Source organism: Triturus cristatus, chromosome 4_1, assembly GCF_964204655.1.
Source record: "Triturus cristatus chromosome 4_1, aTriCri1.1, whole genome shotgun sequence".
In the NCBI taxonomy this organism is placed as follows: Eukaryota; Metazoa; Chordata; class Amphibia; order Caudata; family Salamandridae; genus Triturus; species Triturus cristatus.
Window position 1 is genome coordinate 588,508,027 of NC_140585.1, and position 21,032 is coordinate 588,529,058.

The 21,032-nt window shown below is 42.3% G+C and overlaps 1 protein-coding gene across 2 annotated transcripts in view; it reads right to left on the reverse strand.

Moving 5' to 3' along the window:
• The window catches only part of ELAPOR2 (endosome-lysosome associated apoptosis and autophagy regulator family member 2), a 449,018-nt gene that overhangs the window by 211,383 nt on the left and 216,603 nt on the right, over positions 1 to 21,032 (reverse strand). For both annotated transcript variants that reach the window (XM_085652909.1, XM_085652910.1), the window contains exon 7: positions 9,659 to 9,811. In XM_085652909.1, the coding sequence (XP_085509035.1) occupies positions 9,659 to 9,811 (153 nt within the window). The remainder of the gene's footprint in view (positions 1 to 9,658; positions 9,812 to 21,032) is intronic.

A 21,032-nucleotide genomic window follows, 5' to 3' on the forward strand; every position in this document is an offset into this window, starting at 1 on the left:
CTAAATGTAATTGATAGATTTTTGGCAGTTAGAAACCATAAAGCAAAATCAAAAAAGCAGAGGTTGGGAATGATATTAATTACGCTAAAATAAAGGCTTAGAAAGACAGATAAAGGAGATTATGGTACATGTAGAACATTCATTCTGGAACAGACACATTTGTTGTGTGAAGAATGCAAGAGTGAGGTTATATTATAATTGACATTGCCTCTACAAAATTCAAAAAAAGCTACAATGTGATTGTTTGCAAGGTTTGATGGTATCTGTTGCATAACCTCAGACATGTGTGATTGCTCTTGGTGATTTGGAACGGAAGGAAGTGTAATCTCTTTGACTTGTGCTCAGAAGAGGTCATTTGTTTTTTGAGTAAAGGAGAGTGGTTTATTCAACTACATTCAATATACAGCTTCATTTATAGGTGATTAAAATATACTGTAGTTAAAGTATGAAGTCTGCTACTAATATGTAAATAATATATTTAGAAACCAGTTTAAATATGTTTCTTCATTATAAAAGTAATAATAAGGATGTTTAAAATGCCAAATATAAATTAACAGTGCTTGTGCTGAACCTTAACTAATCCTAGCTTTACTATGTTGCTGAGTTTATAGGTGGCTATACAGATACTTTTGTTTTGAGATATAGGTGTCTCTCAGAAATGGTTGATGCATATTCCAACTATTGTCCTTACCATACATAATTTTGGAAATTGGGTCTCCTAGACATAGTCAGGAAAGCTTGTGCACTAATATACAAGGTGTTTGAAGGGGAGAGACGTTGTCGATGATGATTAGAGTACCTAGGTATGTGTCAGTAGAGAAGTGTCACCTAGGAGGATATATTGTCATAAAAATGAAGTATTCACCCCATGTACAGTACAATGTTAAGAACAACCTCATGTATGAAATTGTACCGCAGAGTTTGTATACTCTGTTATAATGGGAATAACAGGGTATAGTGGTTCTGTTATACAACCTACATAGAGTTTTACATTGTAGTGATGTGTTAGTGTTGCAGCTGTTTTTTCAAACGTCATCATTAATCGTGGTTTCTGAAAGTAAGGTGTGTGGAGAGAGCTTACTTGCTTAGCAACAGTTTTTAGACATATACAGGGGAATGTTTTCACACTAGAGAGGGTGCACTAATTGAATTGAATCATAAATACAGCTCACCCAAAGAAAATATGTTTGTATAAGGAATGAGTTCCTTACTAAACTGTATAACACTCAGATATAACCCTGTACAGAGGCGTTTTGTGAAAAGTGTATAGTGACAAACTAAGGCATTCATGCCATGCCCCCTTTTCTGGCTCTTGTGATTGTCTCACAATAGATTTTAAAAAGGGGAAAAAATGGACACATAGTGCAAACAACATAGATCATAAAAGTAGAGGAAGGCTTTGAAAAGAGACGTTTTTGTTAACAGTTTTCAACAACTATAAAAAAGTTTGATTTCAAACTTTTTTAATTTTGACATTTTAAATTCATTTCATTTCATTAGGCTTTATTCGAACATTAAGTAAGTTCATAAAAGCACACAATACAACAAAAAAAAATTGTAATAAATACAGAGGCAGAAAAATTCATCAAGATAAAAAACATTTAAAAAAGCATACTTTTCCTAGCATTAATGGATTTAAGAAGAAAAGTAGCCGTGTAAAAACATACTACCGGATGATGTAAATTAAAAAGTAAACACATACAGTCACGTATAGTTCTGACTTCAAATTTTAAAAACAGGGGTTTCAGATAAGCTATCCGGAAGTGTTTATACAATTGACAAAGCAGAAGAAAGTGCACAGTGCTTTGGGAAGTGGAGTTATCACATGGACATGGACCAACAGGATGTAAATTCATAATCGGGAAGGCAACAAGGTTGTGGACAACTCCCATTCTAAATCTGGTCAACACAAACCGATGTGCCTTCCAAGTTATTTGAGACAGATAGGGTTGAAAGCCCACAACTTCATTTAAATCATGATAAGAAGTATATGATGAAAGATTGGAGCTCTTCTGGTGTCTCTTGATAGCAGCCTGTTGTAAAAAACACTGCTTGAGATCAGTTTTAGACAACATATCTGCCCCGTGATGATCCGCTAGGATGTCGATGTTAAAGACCACCCGAAAGCTATCAATAACGTACTTCAACCACGGAATCCTTGTAAAATGGTCCAAAGTAAGACAGTCAGAAATGATAGCTCTACATAAGAAAGTCTCTTCTTTAATCCAAATGGAGCGCCATAGGAGCAACGGTCTAAGGGGGGTCAAATCGGAGAGATGGCAAATACCCAATTCGTTATGCACTAAGGTGTTCGAGACAGAGCTTGGCAGACACAAAAGTTTTTTCAAAAATACGTTCTCTTCAACCTGAAGAGAACCTGCCGGGGCATAGCCCCATATGCCTGCTCCGTACAAAGCAATTGAGACACACCGTGACTGATAAATTTTCAGCATGTCACTTATCCGCCTATCTCCTAATTTGGTAGCCATAGTAAAAATACCAAAGGCACTCCTGGCCATTTTAGACCGTACATTCTTAAGTTCAATTGCCCAGGTGTTTTTATTTGAAAAAGTAACCCCCAAATATGAAAAGTTATCAACAACCTGGACCTTTTGACCTTCTATGAAAAAAGAGGGTTGTTTCTTTCCAATCCTATGGCCACATTCCATAACATATGTTTTGGATTTGTTTAAAACTAGCTTTCTGCTTTTGATGAATTGCATGAAACCATCCAACAACAGTTGAAGACCGTATGGTGTACGTGAAATTAAAACCGCGTCATCCGCGTAGAGTAACACGGGAACATATTCATTATTAATTTTGGGAGCATCCACTGCCAGAGATTTAAGGAAGGATTCAATTTCATTGATGAAAAGAATGAAAAGCAATGGGGCTAGCACACAACCCTGACGAATTCCACGCCCAATCTTAAACATGGGTGTACATTCGCCTTGTGACCCAAAACGGACACAGGCTCTTAATTTAGAATATAGGCGTGCAAGAAAGAAGATAATACCCTCTGGGGACCCCATTTCTAACAGCTTTTCCCAGAGAATGTCGTGGTCCACCAGATCAAAGGCACTACTGAGATCCGCAAAGCAAAGGTAAATAGTGCCAGTCTTTGCCAGGGTATATTTACCAACCAGTAGTTCTAAATTTAAACATTGCTCTATCATTCCACGACCCTTCCTAAAGCCAAACTGGCTCTCAGCTAAGATGCCATTTTCTTCAGCCCATTCCTCCAATCTCACCATGAGCACTCGACTCATGACTTTAACAGAAGAGTCCAACAGGGAGATTGGTCGGTAATTCTTGGCTTCCCCACGATTGCCTTTCTTGAATATTGGAATTAAAATGGATTCTTCCCATGTCGGGGGCATCTTATTTCTGACAGCTGTGTTAAAAATATTAGTAAGCAGAGGCCCCCAAATTTCTGGGACCAATTTATACACATCAATTGGGACCCCGTCTGGGCCTTGTGCTTTCCCCCCCTTACTGTCCCGTATACTGTCTAAAACCTCTTGAACCGTAAAATTTAGTGGGATATGCGGCCATTGTTTCCCTGAAACTTGCGCTCCACCATCAGGCTGGAAAATTTTAGAAAAATGCGTAATCCAATCTGCCTGCATGACATAGGAGGTTAGTTCTGGAATTTTGTCGTCTTTAAGAAATGGGGAGTTGACAGTTTTCCAGAATAGGGAACAATTATTCAATTCAGCTGCCATGGACAAATTTTCCCAGGCCTCTTGCCGAAGTTCCACTTTCCTCTTTTTAAGGGTTTCGTTGTATCTGGCTCTTAGATCTATGACCAGTCCCTTATCTCTGGGTTTGACAGATAGAGCAGATTTCAGCTCCCTCAAGTCCGAGGTGCAAGCTGAATTAAACCAGCCCCGCGGTTGGTCCTCTTTATGTTTACGGGTATCTGTAAGTTTTAGGTTAATGGCCGCATTAATACTAATAAAATGTTCAATTGAGGAAGAAGTACATAAATTATCTTCGAGAATCGCGGTAATATGTAGCAGGGAACTGGTTATGATGGAATCAGACGTAATGTCTGCCTTATCCCCCTTCCACCTGAGTCTTGTACCATTAGGGCGCTCTGCCTCTATACTGTTAATAGTACGGCCGGGATACTAACATCATCCTTTTCCCACAACTTAGCCTTTACTACCAGGCAGTTGTGGTCACTTAATTGAATATCTATTACTTTTGGGGCCGTAAGCAAAACCTCCAGGCCCGTGGAAATGCAGATAAAATCTATTACAGAGTTCATACCCCGGCCTGAAAAGGTGGGACAAGTATCCCCTTGTGCATTTTTCTCGTTATCCATAATGTACATATTATATGAGGCGAGGAAATTTAGGGCATCTCCATAATAATAGTGTTTAAAATGGAGAATCCCATCCTCGTGAGCGTCCACTAATCCGCAAACATTAGCCTCAGAGAAAGGACAGTTGGTAATATTAAAATCCCCTACCAGGAACAAATCAAAGACTTCATTAGAGTCCTTATACAACTCTTCTAGTGCTTTGGAAAGATCTTTGACCGGCTGATCCCTGGAGTCATTAAAACAATTATTATAAAAATTGATTAAAAGAATATTCCTACCTCCTTTTATTTGCAGCCATAAAATCTGGGAATAAACCCCAACTTGTACATATTTGATAACTGATAAAGGGGCTTTAACTGAAATCAAAACAAGTAGACCTCCCTTGGCTCTACCTGAAACCGAGCCAATAGCAGGAAGCTGGTATCAGTTAAAACCACTATAGCCTTTAAAATCAGTACACCAAGTTTCCTGTAAACAAATAATGTCAAAAAGATCCAAGAATTCCATCCACCCCAGACTATCTGTTTTTGATCGAATCCCAGCAATATTCCAACTTACAATGTAACAATCAAATGAGGTGTGGGTACCTGTCCCCAAATTTATACCAATGCTATCCTGTTGAGAAGGGGCAACATTTAAAATCTCGTCTTCTGACACAGGGTTACCCGGTATATTTCCCATTATGGCTGGGGGCAGACAGACTACAGGGATTTCCGCCACCAACCCTGATAAACACATTTTCGGGCCAATTGTCAACAAGCCTAGGTTCCCTGGAGGTTCTTATGTAGGGCCTGAGGCGGCACCCTTCTCCTGTCAATCATTTTGGTCCAATCCACTCAGGCATTGATAACGGTTAGCAGTAGCTACCTCGGTGTTTATCAGACTAATGCCCTCGTCTCCCCTCATTATCCCTCCCCTCCGCTGCAATGGGAGGTGCTCAATATGTTGCCTATAGAAAAAGCCAAGGGGATGGAGTACGATACCCTGGTCAGTGCTGGGACGGGACGTAGCGCGAATCAGAGCTGTCGTTGCTTGGTGAGGGTTACTAAAATTTATGATAACACAATCACCAGGAATATTTTTGGGGGACATTCCAATCCAATTTGTTCTGGTGGTAACCAGGATCTGATCCGCCATAGCCGCAGGAAAACCGCATTCACGGTTGAGCCAAGCCACAGTTTTATTCTTAAGGGAATCATGGGATTCCACAGTACGATTAGGCCCGTCCTGTCTGATAGCTGGCACGTTGGTCAAAACTGCCACATAAGGTGCGTAGTCGGGTGGAAGATTAGGTTGGGGTAGGCGATTATCATTAAACCTCCCCCTTCTTGAAGTCCTATTCGTGTTCCCCGTATCATGAGTAATTATATTAGTTGGGGCACCGTTAGCTGGATTAGCACTAGATGTATCCCCGGGGGCGCATTGTGTGGCATTACCAGCAAACCCCCGCCGATCATTACTAGGAATAATCCCTTTAGTTGACTGAGTGGGAGAAATAGAACCCATGCATGTTTGTCCGGTACTTTTTAAGGTTTTAGATTGTTGCACATGTTGGCCCATTAAATCCCCGGTCTCCCCCACCACAACGATCGATGGGGAGCTATTATGGGATTTAAATCCCTGTTGCACCAGTTCACCCAATCTGTTCACTTCCCTGGATACAGCCTCGAGTTTATCTAAGAGCGGTATGATAATTTTGTCTAGCTTGCTATCAATCATACCGATTAACATGTCGAGCTGAGCTGGTGCTAGTATCATTTGGGTAGGGTTATCTCCATAGTCTGAACAGGTATGCTCAGGGGAGCCAGCATTAGCGACCGTGTTCTTTTTGCTTTTGCGGCCCCCCTTTTTGGGTTGAACATATCTGTTAACATGTAAACCTGATCTTAGCACTCTATGTGTTTTAGGGGGTAGAGGGGTTGAAACTACAGTGACATTAGGAGACTTGCTAATATCAGAATCCATGGGCAAGTCGATATTAGGCGAGGGAACCGGAGTAGACTCTGTTACACAAACACCCACCCTCGATGGGGAAACTGTAGATGCCAATGCTTGGCTGTCATCAAATGAATGGATTTCGACCGAAACTAATTGGCTTGTAGTCTCAGGACCACAATTGCTGGTCAAACCTAGGGATAGTCTGCGTTCCTTGTTGATTTTGTCTACGACTTTGACTAAATAATTATCAAGTGTAGACACAGTTGAACGAGGGGTCCCAGTCGTTTTAGACATGCTGCCCAAAGATGAAAATCATAATAATATAATAAAATTTCTAAAACAATAGCAACCGTTTAAAATAGCACTTACTATGAAATGATACCACCAATATAAAAATTGGGTACAAGTTAAAAGTTGTTATATACCGTGGTGAAATGCCTTGGAATTGAATGCTTATTAGCGGATACTATATTCCTAAGACCTTTATGTGCAGGGAACAAAGGCCAACTCCACACCACAGGAACACGTATATAACATATGCGGGCACAGACCTAAATAGCGTATCACAACACCTCAAAATCCACAACATACAGCGTGGTGTCGTTGAGCCACAAAAAATTAATTAAAGCACCCTGATTACTTCAGTGTATTTGGCGATGTCCAGATGTTCACAACTAAGGGGGATAGCCCTGCCCGGCCTCCTCCGGCCCCGGACGGCCACAGACGGTCCCGCCCTTGTCCCGGGCTTCTCCCGGCGCTACCCGCGCGCGGTCCTGCGACGCGGGAGCAGCGCCGAAGATTTGAACGCCTCCTGGCGCGCTCCTATTGGTCAGCTGAGTGTCTGCTGGGGCGTGTGGTCCCGTCTCCCCACTGCGGCCGCGATGATTGTCTACGCAGCGGCGGGAGATCGGGACAGCTGCAGGGAGTAGGGCAACAGGAGCAGGAAACGAAGTCCGCCGGTCCGGGACGCCAGGAAGGTAGGATATGCCACGCAGGTTCTGGAGAGTTGACCCGCTCTGCCGGAGCAGCACCGAAGATTAGAACGCCTCCTGGCGCGCTCCTATTGGTCAGCTGAGTGTCTGCTGGGGCTGCTGGGGCGTGTGGTCCCGTCTCCCAACTGCGGCCGCGATGATTGTCTACGCGGCAGCGGGAGATCGGGACAGCTGCAGGGAGCAGGGCAACAGGAGCAGGAAACGAAGTCCGCCGGTCCGGGACACCAGGAAGGTAGGATATGCCACGCAGGTTCTGGAGAGTTAAATTATTTTTAAAAGGCTACGACAAAAGCATACACTTTGAAGTGTTAAACACCAACAGCATCTCCTTAAAACCAAAAAAGAGAAAAACTTTTAAAAAAATGTTGGAAACAAAACAGCCTGTGGGGGCACTTGTGCTCTTGGAAAGCTTCTCCTGAGCAGACCTGATTCTCTCCAATGAAAAAATGATCTGCTTACACAAGCAGCAAAATAGAGTTTTATTAAAAAAGAAGGGTCATTGTCCGCTTGTCCATTTAGAACTTGCACAGGCATAGTATCGCCTGGAGCAAATGATGTTGAAGCCCCTGTACAGTAGTCTAGCTCCACAGCACGAGCCAACACTGCCCGTGCAAGCCTTTGCAGATGCATAGACTTCAGTTGGCTCCACATCCCTGTGGCACTCATGATATATTTTTTCATTTCTGCCCCCTAGGCTGAACTCTTTTCTGCGAAGTTTACAGGTAACGTACTTCACAGAAACTTTCAACAAAATCCAATAGTGAAATAAAGCAAAAAGGATGGAATCTTCTTCGTCTAAATAAAGACATCCTTATGAACCAAAAAGAATCCTTCCTTAGGGTGTACTTCCTCTGACGAGAGTAATGACACCTCAAAAACAGATCACTGGTGACATGTCTTGATATCAGAGTTAAAACAACTGAGCACATAAACAATTTCTACAGAATATTTATCTGTTTAATACTCACACACATTTTATAAAGATTTTGCAAACTGTGAACCATACCCTGTTTTCTTACAATAAAAGTTTGAACACAACCGATATTATAAAGTCATTCTACAATTCATACATTCATAAAAATAATTACTTTACTTTAAAAATAAAACCTAGAAGTTCACAAGGAAAAACAAAGGTTAAAGTAACATTACAGCTAGGTGAATTTCTCAGTGACAACGTTAATGTTTTAAACTAAATAAAACAAAGAAATTCAGCAGGTATAGTTAGTAACACCAACTATAATTTGCACCCCCGTCATGCGCTGCTTATGACTTTACATATAACATCACTCATGACATGTTCTATGGCATCATTTATGGCATCACTGATGGCATCTCAAATGACATGAAAAGAGTGTGTAACGAGGTGCGCTACTTATAATAATTTGAAGGTGGTGGATAAATTGTAAATGAAAGTTATAACTATAACTTTTGAATTTTTTACGTTTGTGTATATATTTATTTATTTATATTTTAGCTTACCTTAATTATACAAGGTAATGCATGGTAAAAGATTTGTGGTAAAGGCATGTGTTTTCATGTCATACAACCCTATCCTTCATGTTAAGACAGCATGTTGTTTCAAGTTACTCCTATACAGCGGAATTCCCTACGATTTTTCTGTGAGTAGCTGTGACATACTCCTTTCTTACTCCTGAAATTCAAACTGAACGAAAGTTGCACTTACTCTTGGAAAAAAACGATATGAATGGAACAGGAGTCCTCATTATGAGTGGGCCACTATAATCCCCATCATTTGCCCACCCCAGAAATACCTTTACCAGGGCCCTGGGTAAATCTACGGTGGGACAATACCAGGGATTACATGTTTGTGGGTAGTAACGTGATAATCTGTGTTCTCTCACTGATTCATGCATGTTTTCCCCTGGAGTTTCACACAGATTTCAGCAGCAGAAATGTCCCTGTTTAAAACAAAATGTATAATTCTCAAGGAGACGGTAACTCATACTCCAGTTGCTGGGCTCTTTAGAATTTACAAGCCACCAGTAATGAGGACCTACATCTTTCACATTTTACTTGCAACCCCATTTCCAGAACGTGGATGAAGACAAACTGATTTTTAAAAAAAAATGTTCTCTCTCTATCAACGTATAGGATTTTAATTTACTGTTTATATGACTTCAATTGCCTTGCTTAACAACACTGTATACATAACCATAACAATCCTGCTTTGGGATTTCTTGAAAATAATATAGCAAACAACGTTAGATGCAATTCTGCTCCCTAAAAGTAATAGCTTCATGCCTTCCAACCAATTAAAAACTTATCAATCATCTGTCAGTGCAGTGCATCGATAATTCGAAAACATACTGTCGATTTAGGTTGCTTTTTGAATGAAATTAGTGGTAATACTAGCTTTATTTTATTTTTTAAAGCTTACCTGCGTACTCTTTTACTTCATCGCACTTGGAACAATCGTTAGCTCCTTTGTCGGAATAAGTATTTCTGGGGCATATTTTACATCCGGGTGAACCTGGTTGTTCAGAGTATGTACCAGGTTTACAAGGAAAACATTCCGATGTGAAGGAAACTCCTGTAAAATAAACACAGATTCAATGTAACGATTTCTAATGAACAACATGAACTGCTTGCACACGTGAACTGCGGCAAGATGCAGAAATCTCAGGGCACGAGGGAGAGGTGGACCCAGTGTCCCCTCCTGTTTTTTTAGAGGGACAGGCTTTTCATGCTCAGTTCGAGGCCAGGGTAATCAAGCCAATGGGCAGGGTGGAGCCCGGAGCCTGCTTTGGCCCCAAGACGTGCCGAGCCCTTAAAATATTTGACACAGAAAACATTAAGTAAAAATATTATAAATACTTCAAAAATGTAAAAAAATGCCATTCTTAGATTTGGAAGTTTATTTAATTTAGCACATTATATGATATCACTGCATTGAATTACATTTATTTAAAGTGAAGTTTTTAAACATTAACTTCGAAACATCTATTAACAATCAAAAAACCAAACCCGAGAGATAGGTCCGTTGTCATGTGTCCCTTATATATGGCCAAAATTGTTTATCTAAATGCAGCAACATCATCATCCATTTTTAAAAAGGGGACTAAATATGGGGCTCTGAAATATATCAATCGACGTAAATGAGAAATTAGTGAAGTCACTTTGCTTCACTCTATTACACAAGTTGGTGTAGTGGGGAATGCGGAATATGAAGCCAGGCACCCTGGTTCACAGTGTGCAACTTTGATACTGCAATGATATTATCTTCTCTGGCTCGTTTAACACCAAAGGACTGTGATTCTGTTGACTTCTGTCAAGAGCTAAAGAGACACGGAGTCAAATACATAGACTGACAAGAGAGCAACCTGAAGAGCAGCTCAACAACTCGGTAAAAACAATTACGGACAACAGACAAAGAGGTGGTGAAGAGCCCACTAAGTTTCTACAAGTCTTCTGTGAGGCGCACTGATGTGCAGAGCTCAGATGCAGAGTTTCATGTACACGAGTTTGTACTAGTAAAGAAAGTTCACGAGGGAAAACACCGTTTTGAATGTTATGTTTGCAGTCATCAGTCCCGTGTTTAGCAGCATTTGTATTTTGCATACTTGTATTAAGCAGGGAAATGGGAAATGTGTGGAATGCCTGTCTGGCTTTTATTTTGACATGTCATACCCCGTGGTCAAAGGTCATGCCAAAGCCAGACATTTGACCTGGTCTTGCTCAAGCTTTCCTTGACTCACCCTCCCGTACCATTCACAAAGGCTGTACTTATAACAGATAGGTGAGAAGATTTCATATTAGTCGCAGATCATAACTGTGTTGATTGATGAACACAGTTATGACACAGCAATAACAACATTTCCTTTCCAACTATGGGTAAGAGTGGGGTTGGTTTACTCTATTTGAAGGTAGCACTCCATGCCAGATACAGGTGAGCTATGAGGTTTAACAATGCCAACCTTGGACTGAAAAACAAAATCAAAGAAGGCACGAAGAAGGTTTTGGTTTTCTTTAGAAGGGCGAGACTTCCAAGTGGCATGTATTCCTAGATAGTTGATTTCTGTATCTAGTTCAGATGTGCTTGAATTGTCAAATGAATATAGGAGAAGAGAAACAGACCAATCTGAAATTCTCTGTGCAGCTCTACTGTGTGAGTATCTTTGGTCTCCCCATAAATACCGAATATAGTCACACAATCCAACCCCCATAGACAGTGCGGCGTTTTCCATTGCTCTCACTCTGCGTGCTTTTTTAGCAACTTGTATATGCTCTATTTTCTCCTGTATGTCTCCTGGCATCCCATTCTACATGCCCTTTGATCCCCATGTGTGTTCTTTTAATTCTGAACCACCTCTTTTGCAGCCTCAGTTCAAACAGTTCCAGTTGTTTATTCCACACATTATATAAAAGACTCCACAGAGCCAATCCTTGCTCAATATTAGTTGGTTTTCATGTCAATCTCAGTTGCCTTGCTCCTATTGGTGGCTTTTCTCCCTTTCTGTGTTTCACATGTCCATGTGAGCATTTTGGTTTCACAGTCTGTAGATTCTTCATTTGTCCAACAAAGCATTTGTCCCCAAAGTGACATAAAAGGGCTTCTTATCGCTTGCATTTATTTATTTTATGTTTTGTTTTTTACTTGAAATTTCACCAAGCGTGCATGAAGTGTTTCTCCATAATGTTGAAAGAGCAAATTGGCCTCGAGTTTACATTGGGCAGGGAAGGAAGAAACCCTTTCATCCAAGACAGCCAAGGGGATCTCAGTGAGAGGCATTTGCTTCTGCTGGTCGGAGCCAAAGTGTTGCTATCAGCAGCTGTTAAGCTGCATAGGTAGCAGCTACAGTTCAAGAAATTCCTTGGTTCTCATCAGCAGCTTGGGGATGGAGGAATGGAGCATGGCAGAGCAATAGACCAGTAGCACCAAGAAGTCTGCACCTCTTTTACAAATCAGCCATGCCCAAGACTACTACACCGACACCAGACAGCAGCAAGTCGCATGCCTCAGTCTCTCTTCTATCTGCACATGGACAATATTTGTATATGAGCAGGGAAAACATAATTGGTAATGCCAACCAGTATCACGTGCCTACATACAGGTGAGACAGGTTGGAATTCCAATGCATGTTGCTCTCTGAATCTAATCTGCTGTTCTCTCTGATCTCTTTCTCTGTGTTCGTTGATCCCACTTCTATATGGTCTCTACCAGCTGCTCTCCTTGTAATCTATCTGTGGATTCTTTCTGCTCCCTTTTTCTGAACTTTCTGACCCATTTTCTTTGAAGTCCTCAGGAACCCTTCTTGTGTTTACCTTGAGGTCCTGGCTACTTACTAAATACTAATGTATAATTTAAACCCCAATTTCTTTTTACAAACTAATTATAGTTCCCGGTCTTTATTTATTCCAAGCTGTGAGCTGCCCCTTGTATGTGATTTTTTAGTTCAACCCAACAACCTCAAGGCCCCACATGGTTTTAATGGCACTCCTTTTGTTCCTTAAAATGCTCAATAGTAGTTGGCATTTATTTAGTTTCATCCAGGTCTCACTGTTCCCACTATGTTTCATGTTCAGCATGTTTGATTCGTGAGTCTGTAAACCGGTGTTGCAGGTCATGCCATACTGCCTCCTTTCTCTCTAGGGATGGAGCTCATCTACCAAACTGCTCTCTGCTTCAAAATTGGTATGCTCCAGTTGGCTGGTACATGGATATTAAATTCTCAGCACCTTCCTCTTCACACTATTCTGGACGCTGTTGAGTGATTCTTTCTTGTTACCCCACATGTACATTTCACTTCTTTCCTTTTCAACATTTTTTATTTTTAGGTTTCACCTGTCCAGCGCTTGCTCTGTGCTTGAAAAAATCTATTGTGTCTAATATAAACTTAAAAGGGACTTCGATCCCGCCTCCTCTCTTTCCTTGCTTCCCATTGGTTCCTTTGCTTGCTACTTACTTTTTCTCTATTTCTATTGACTGTAGCATATTTTCCTGCATTTACCAATGCTTTTTTCTCATCTGCTTCTCTTATCAGTTTCCAGTCGCCGAAATACTGTTAACATCCGCTTTGGTGGAACTATCTTTTCATACAGTTTTGCCTCTTTTCACTTTTTACTCTTGCTGCATATTTATATAACAATTTATCATCAGGGAGATTAAGTGATTTGCATAGGATCACAGAATGTTTCTGTCGTCGAGACTTGAACCAGGATCCCCAACTCTCAAGTTAGCAGCCCTGGCTGTTGTGCCACATCCTCTCCACTCCCATGTTATTTATCAGGGAGCTCTTTCCATCTCCCAGACGATAATTGATAAAAACAGTTATTTATTCACCACATAGGCAAAACCGATGAACTACCAATACTTGTTCAGCATCCATCCTTGTGTTTTCTTCTAACTTTTCCATACCAACATGGTGAAGTTTTCTACTATTCCATCTAACTCATGTGCACTGGCGTTTTTGCTGTATAACCAACTTCACACTAAGTTCCTTTGGCTTCTGTTGAATTTGCTTCGCACCCCAGTTTTTTTTTCTGTTGGCTCCTGCCCATTACACTGTATTGCCCACTCCTCTTGGCATGCCTGTTCTACAGCAGAAGCTTATTTCCATTTGATTTCCCCTGGTGGGCCTAGGCACATCTGCTGAGGTGTAGGCATTGGCACTGCCCCTCACTTGTGAGTGAAAGTGGTCTTTCCACTTCTCTCCGTGGTGGTCTTTGGTGACTATTCCTCAACTCTACCTGATCCTCTCCATTGAAGGTAAAACAGAATTCTAGAAGACTCTCCACCATTCCTCACACCAACAACAAACACCAACAGCTTTGGTTCTTTCTCAGTCTGAGTACTATATTTTTTATTGCACTACGCCCAACAGATCAATCTCGACTTCCATTTATAACACACTAATAGTGAATAAATCACCATTATTTGAAACTAGTGTAATAAAAATGGAGCGTGGAGCCATGACGCACACAAGGGCGAGTCACACCTTTGTTCTTTGGTGATCAGAATTAAAAATGTTATTGGATCCCTGGCCAGAAAACAACTTGTTGTAAGTTAACAGATTTTGCCGATTGTCATTGTAACAACTTTATTATACATTTAGTGTCACTTGGTGGGTTGAAAAATAATACTGAATCAAAGGTCAGAAAATTATAAATTGTAGGTTAAGATTTTCTAAACCAGATTTTGTTATAGTCTGGGATTAGAAATCAGAAATTAAAAATTAAATATTAGATTTAGCTCAGTAGATATTCCATACATAAAATATAAAGATGTATAAAACTGGTCAGATAGTAGACTGCAAAATATAAAGTGGTAGGTTTGAGACTTGACAACCATATTGCAAAATTTAAATATCTCTTTTTTACATTTAAATTAGGACTATTGACCAAAATACAAAATAATTCATAAATACTGATATCTCTTCTCCGTTCATCTTTTTTCACAAATGTACTTTGAAATATAGATAATTTGTGAATCAGGATAGGTTTCTGAAGGATAGTCTATTTTTGCTTTCCATACATTTTTTTCCGGAACCCTCTGCATGACAGGAAGCTTTGTAGGCTAAACACAAGAGTATAAACAGTAGGAACATGATGGTATCGGTTTGCTAACCACAATCTGACAGCTAAACCTGTAGTGTTGTGTGAGTTAGCAAGGACTGAACCCATTTGGCTCCTGATGCATTCCATAGAACTGTGACTTAAGTGTTAGAGTGTAGTGAAGTGAATGTAGGTTTAGAATGTTGAGTTAGCGGTTACACTCAGACAAATAAAGACATGTAACACCAAGCTCCGTGTGTGGTGAAAGCATTTGAAGATAATGATAGCCTCACTGAGAAGTCTCCACATCATTGATCAAGAACCTGCTGTTAAGGCCATAAATAGAGGTAACCTGCTACTACACAACAAAAATCTATACATTATACAGAGTGATAATGTTAGGGCAGATACAACCAGGTTTTGAAACACCCGCAAATAGTGACAGCAAATTGCAAGATAATGCTGCAATCAGAAGCGCTGTGAGGCAGAGGTCAACCAGGTGTCAGACAGTACAAAAAGACACCTAAAATCAAAGCGTTCAAACACAAGAAATGGTCATCTGCTTACCAGAACCCATTAAAGAGAGTCATCATTAGGTCTGGGGTTGAAATTAAGCTCCACTCAAGGAGTATGCATAGTTTGTTCCCACTCGGCTCTTCGCATACTATGCTGAGAGTTTTTTCCTCGCTCATGCTCACCAGTGAGGAAAATCTTACTCCTGACAACCTCCAGGCAAGATTTCTCAACGCGGGAGTTCGCGGATGGCCACAACTGTACCACCACTTGCATTGAGAAACCTTGCGTTCACATTGAGAAAGCTGCCTCTCGAGTAGAACATCTACTCGAGAGACAGAAAGAAGTAGAGCCCTCAAGCGCTGCGCATAGTGCGGTTTGCGCTAAAAATCAGTACCAACGGTGTGACCTAAAGCACTCTGCCGCTTGCGGAACTCGGCGCAGCAGACTTTTTTTGTCACACCGCGGAGTTCTGCATAGCAGAACTCCACAACCTTTGCCCAGGCCTAGTCATCATACCACAACATTGGGTAAAGTAGCCCGAGATGGAGTGCCCACAGTTCATCTTTCAGAGCCGTCCATACACAAAGTGGTCACCGCCAAAACTGCAGGGTGGAGGCTCAGAACAACTCCAATGGTCGCCAGGATAGTGAAGGGCTCCAATAGGGACCAAGAAAGAGGTCATGTTTCCCATAATAATCAAGGATGAGCCAGCACAGCACAGGGCCTTAGAGATTGCATGGAGGAAGTGGATCCTAGTGGACAGGGATAGAGAGAACTTCTCTGTAAGTCTCAGCTAATCCCATAAACTGGTATAATTCAGGTATGGATTTTCATTTACACACAAAGGTAAATGTCCCACCATTGGACAGATTTGGAGAGGCTGTGGGAAGGAGAACCATTCTGTAATGGTTTGTAAGGTGAAGGAAAAAGTAAATGCATCACAGTGCCAAGACAAAATGGCCACCTGAATGTTCTAGAAGAGACGTTCGACGCACATCCACAAGGTCAAGCAACAACACCAGCTGAGGTAAGTTGACACCAAACGAAGTCAATCACCATCTAAACCATTGTCAAAAAATTCCTCAGTATTAATATCAAGTAAAAGTGAAGAAGATGGTTGTGCAATATTGAGGTTTACCTCAGAAAAATGTGCACATGTGGGACTGACCGCATGTGAAGAAAAACACAGGTCAAAGAAAAGTCGACATGAAAAAGCACCAAAGTCATTAAAACATTGACTGAAGATTACACTGAAAGTAAACAATTGCTCAATACCTTTTATTAATGACAGTGGTGCATCAATAAACAATATGCCTGAGAAAAAATACAATGAACAATCTGCATTGCCCCAATTTACGCCACTGAAAACTAAAGTGTATAGATGGGCTGCATAGATGCTATTAAAAAGTCATGGTTCATTTGTGGCGATGATGAAACACACGAAAACAAAAGTACAAGCACCCATTCACGTACTTCAAGGTATGGCATCAAGTGCCTGTTTACCTAGCTTCAGCACAGGTGCTGATAGGGGACTAATATCAGTGAACTAGAACATGAATGCTCGCCATTAAATAATAATTCAGTTCCCTTCGTTGATTCATGGGTTTGGAAAACTCAAGACTATGAAAGTACAATTACACATGAATGAGGTCTTCCATCCTGTTGCTCAAAGACAAACAAATTGTATTTCATTTACAGGAAGCAGTTGAAAAAGAACTTGAATTATAACTCAAACATGATATCATTGACCGTTCCACTGATCCAATGCCATGGGTTTCTCCCATAGTGGAAGCACTCAAAAAGGACTGTGAAGGATCTGTGTTGACATGCGTCAAGTGAACAAGGCAATTGAAGAGAACGGTATCCAGGTCCGCACACTGCCGACATGCTAACAAAAATGAATGGTGCGAAGGTCTTCTCTGGCCTTGATCTGAATAAAGGATATCATTAGATGGAACTCGAGGAGCATTGCAAGCACCCTACAACCATTTCTACACATAGTGGTCTGTTCCGATATAAAAGAATGTGTTTTGGTAGGTCATCAGCTGCAAAGTTTTTTCCAAGATGTCATTTGACGTATCATACAGCTTTCAAATATAGCGATGACATATTGGTTTTCTGAGCTACACAGAAGGAGCATGATAAAGCTCGCACGCAAGTGTGTCATTTACTTGTTGATGCAGGTTTAACTTGAATACAGAGAAATGTAAGTTCCATTAGACAATACAAAACTTCTTTGGCCATAGCTATTCTGATTGGAGTATGACTCCTGATCCAGCTAAAGAGCAAGTGATGTCAACTGGCAGTCCCCCAAAAGATGTTTCCATGTTACGTTCATTCCTTGGCATGGCCAGCAACTGTTCTAGATACATACGAGACTTTGCTACTGTAAGTACTCTATTAAGAGGCTTGACAGTATACTAAGGAGACTGCCTTAACCAGCATTGGGTCCAGTAACAAGCGGAACTCCAAGGGTGAGGACTCCCTCAGGTATGTGGCACTGCAGTGCATGTCTCAGTTGTTGGTATCAGTAGTGCTCCCTGGCCCCCATGTTTTATTTGGTTTGGAGGTCTGCCAAAGACAGTGTGCCCCCCCTCAAAACGTCCCCAAGGCAGTCGATTCCTCTCAGTCCCCATCGAAGGAGGCCCCGTAATTTCTTTACCTCCTCAAGTTGATCACTGTCCCACAGTGGAGGTGTGGCGGTCAATTTACCTTCCCAGCTCAGATGCCTGTTGACTTAGTGCCATGTGCTAGCAATCATCTGCGTGCGGCTCTGCAACTCTATTCAGGCGTACCCTCACCATGGGGTCCCGGTATAGGAGTTGGACCCATGAGCAGAATTTGGGGCAGGAGCCTAACCCAGTCAGAACTGAGAACAGATATGGCCATCTATGCTATAAAAGGTTATTCTCGCTTCCAGGGAAAGCACTATGACCTCCTCCGATGCTGGAGCTGCCATCATGTGCAGAACACCATACAGACACCTTATATTAAGTTGGGTGCCCCGCGTGCGGCATGAACTGGGATTGGTACGGAGGTTAAGACCCTCACTAGTCTGTTAGCCAAAGCCTTGGCCAGTACCTTGGCCTTCAGGTTAAGTAATGATATGGGCCTGTAGGAGTTACAGGCCGTGGGGACAGACCCTTGTTAAGAAGAACTGCAATTGTGGCCATCCTTTGATTGATTGGAAGAGTCCCATCTTTCTTCGCCGTTTGAAACATGTTGAGCATGTGGGGCACGACTTTATCTGCCATGCATTTAAACAATTATACGGGCTGTCCTTTAGGTCCGCTGCCTTCCCTGACTGCAGCCCGCGAATATCTCCCTCAATTTCTTCCACCGTCAAGTCTTGTACTAGTGCCTCCCTGTCTTCTGTGTAAAGGACTCAGAGTGTAAGGTTCTTCAGGAGGTCCGCACACTAGTGTCAAGACCTAGAAGTCCTGGAGGAGTACATATTTGCAGAGTACTTTGTGATGGCTTCTACTATTTTGGCCCTGGTGGTGTGAACTCCGCCCTTATGATCCTGAATTTCGACGGCCCAGGTTCTGTCCATGTCTCACTTGTCCAGCCAGGCTATGAGTTTTCTATATCTTTATTTTATCACAGAAATCATACAACTGTCTCTGAGTGGCCAAGGCGTGCGCCTGACATCAATCCTTTCCCACTGTTTTAGTCGGAGGCGATGGACATGTCCTGCATCCGGCACATCACCCTTTGTTACCGCCCGCTCTACGGATGTGATCTCTTGCTACAGACTTAAGCCCTGGGCAGCCCGGGCCTCCATCTTAATCCCACTAAGGGCCAGGGTGTGTCCGCGCAGCACCGTTTTAAAAGCCTCCCACAAAGTGCAGGCTGAGTCGACTGACCCTGCATTAACCTGGAAGTGTTGATCAGTCCACTCATTTATCTGGTCTTGGTATTTTGGGTCTTTTAAATGCCAATATGCTAAACTGGGAGGCAATACTGTCTCCCTCACTGGACCCATCAGGGAGGCCATCACCGTGGAATGGTCAGAAATGCTGCGTGCCAGATGCGCTATATTATTGAAGGGGCTCACACTTTTGTGATGGGTAAAAATCTAGTCCAGTAGGGAAAGGCTTTTGTGTCTGGCTGAAAGGTGGGTGAACTGTTTTACATTCGGGTAATGTACCCGCCAAAGGTCTACCAATCCAATGGTATCTGCAAAGGATTGGAGCTGGCTCCCGCCCTACGCACCCCTCCTCTCTAGCCACATGTCCTGTCCTGGTGCCATCACATCATTCATTTTGCCCCCCCATAATCAGGATGCCTGTCGGCATGTCCAAAAGAGAAGTGCCAAGTGCTGAGAGAGTGTTCCCCTGTATTTTTGGCAGTGCATAAACAGAGCACAGCTTGAGCGTCTGGCCCTCCCAAATGCCCGTTTGCAGCACAATTCTACTTAGTGATTCATGCCATGTCCGACCAGGTGTGTATGGTGTTGAAGATTTCAGGAGGATGCCTGTGCCCCTGGATCCAGTTGTGAAGCCTGCGTGCGCTATCAGGGTGTAGCCCCAATGGTCCAGGGCCTTGCTATAATGTGTTAAATGGGTCTCCTGCAAGAGAACAAGGTTTGGGGCATGTCATCCGATAAATTGCACTACTAGGATGCATTTAACCTTGCAGCCCAGACTTTTCAAGTTCCAAGACAGGATCTTCAAATCTGTGCGAGCCTGTGCCACCAGGATGTGAGGTGTTAAAGGGCCTTCCCGCCTAGTGTGTTGACATGATCATCACCCTCCCTCCTCTCCATGGACGGACCACCTCCCCGCCATGTGACCACAAATATACTTGATGTACTGTGCAAAACGTTGAATGCAAAACAATAACATGAATTTCCAATGAACTCCCAATTCCATGCTCCCCTGCACCTTGGGTTTAAAAATGTCCACCACCCCGATTTGCAGAGTGCCTGTCACCCTAAACTGAACAACAAACCTTTCAAGTGTTGGCTGCTCCACCAATACGTTACCAACTGCTCAAGGCCCTCATAAACCCTTTGTAGGACAGATTGCACTGTCTTTTCATGTGTATTGCTCATAAATTGTTCATGCACACAGTCCCTCTGCACCCGTGTGCCCAACCGTGTGCATGAAGGTAAACACTTATCACTGCACTTCCCTGGAACCCAACCCGCCAAGCAAGAAAGTATATCTGCACCCCACACCCTCAGTGCAGGCCAGCAGGCTAGTGGAGGGATAAAAGTTTGAATGATGGCCCCCAGTAGGGGATCTCCCCCGCCAGTCAAGACATCAGTCCTAAAAAAAGCCTTTAATGCAATGTATATGTGTAGTCATCCCGCATCCAGAAGTGTAGCTCATAGAACCTCTTTCTCTGCGCCATCAGTTGTCTGGCTATCACCAAGTGCTACTGGGTTGTCTCCCTGCTAACACGAGGGGCGCCCTCTCCTGCCCCCATGAGCTGCTGCCTCTCCAAGGTACACCAGCCTTCCAGCCAGTCCCACGCCTCTGCTGGCGATGTAAATATCCATGATTTGCCCTCCACCATTACACATAGTTTGGCCAGAAAAAGATTGATATACTTCAATTCTTTAGCATGAAGTGCCCTCTTTACTTCCTCGAAGCTGCGGTGCTGGTGCTGTACTTGCAATGTAAAGTCCTGAAAAAGTGCATTGTTGCGTGTTCATATTTAAAAGCCCCCATTTGAGCGCGCTGCCTGGAGTATAGCATCCCTGTCTCGATAGTTGAAAATCCTGGCAATGATAGTTC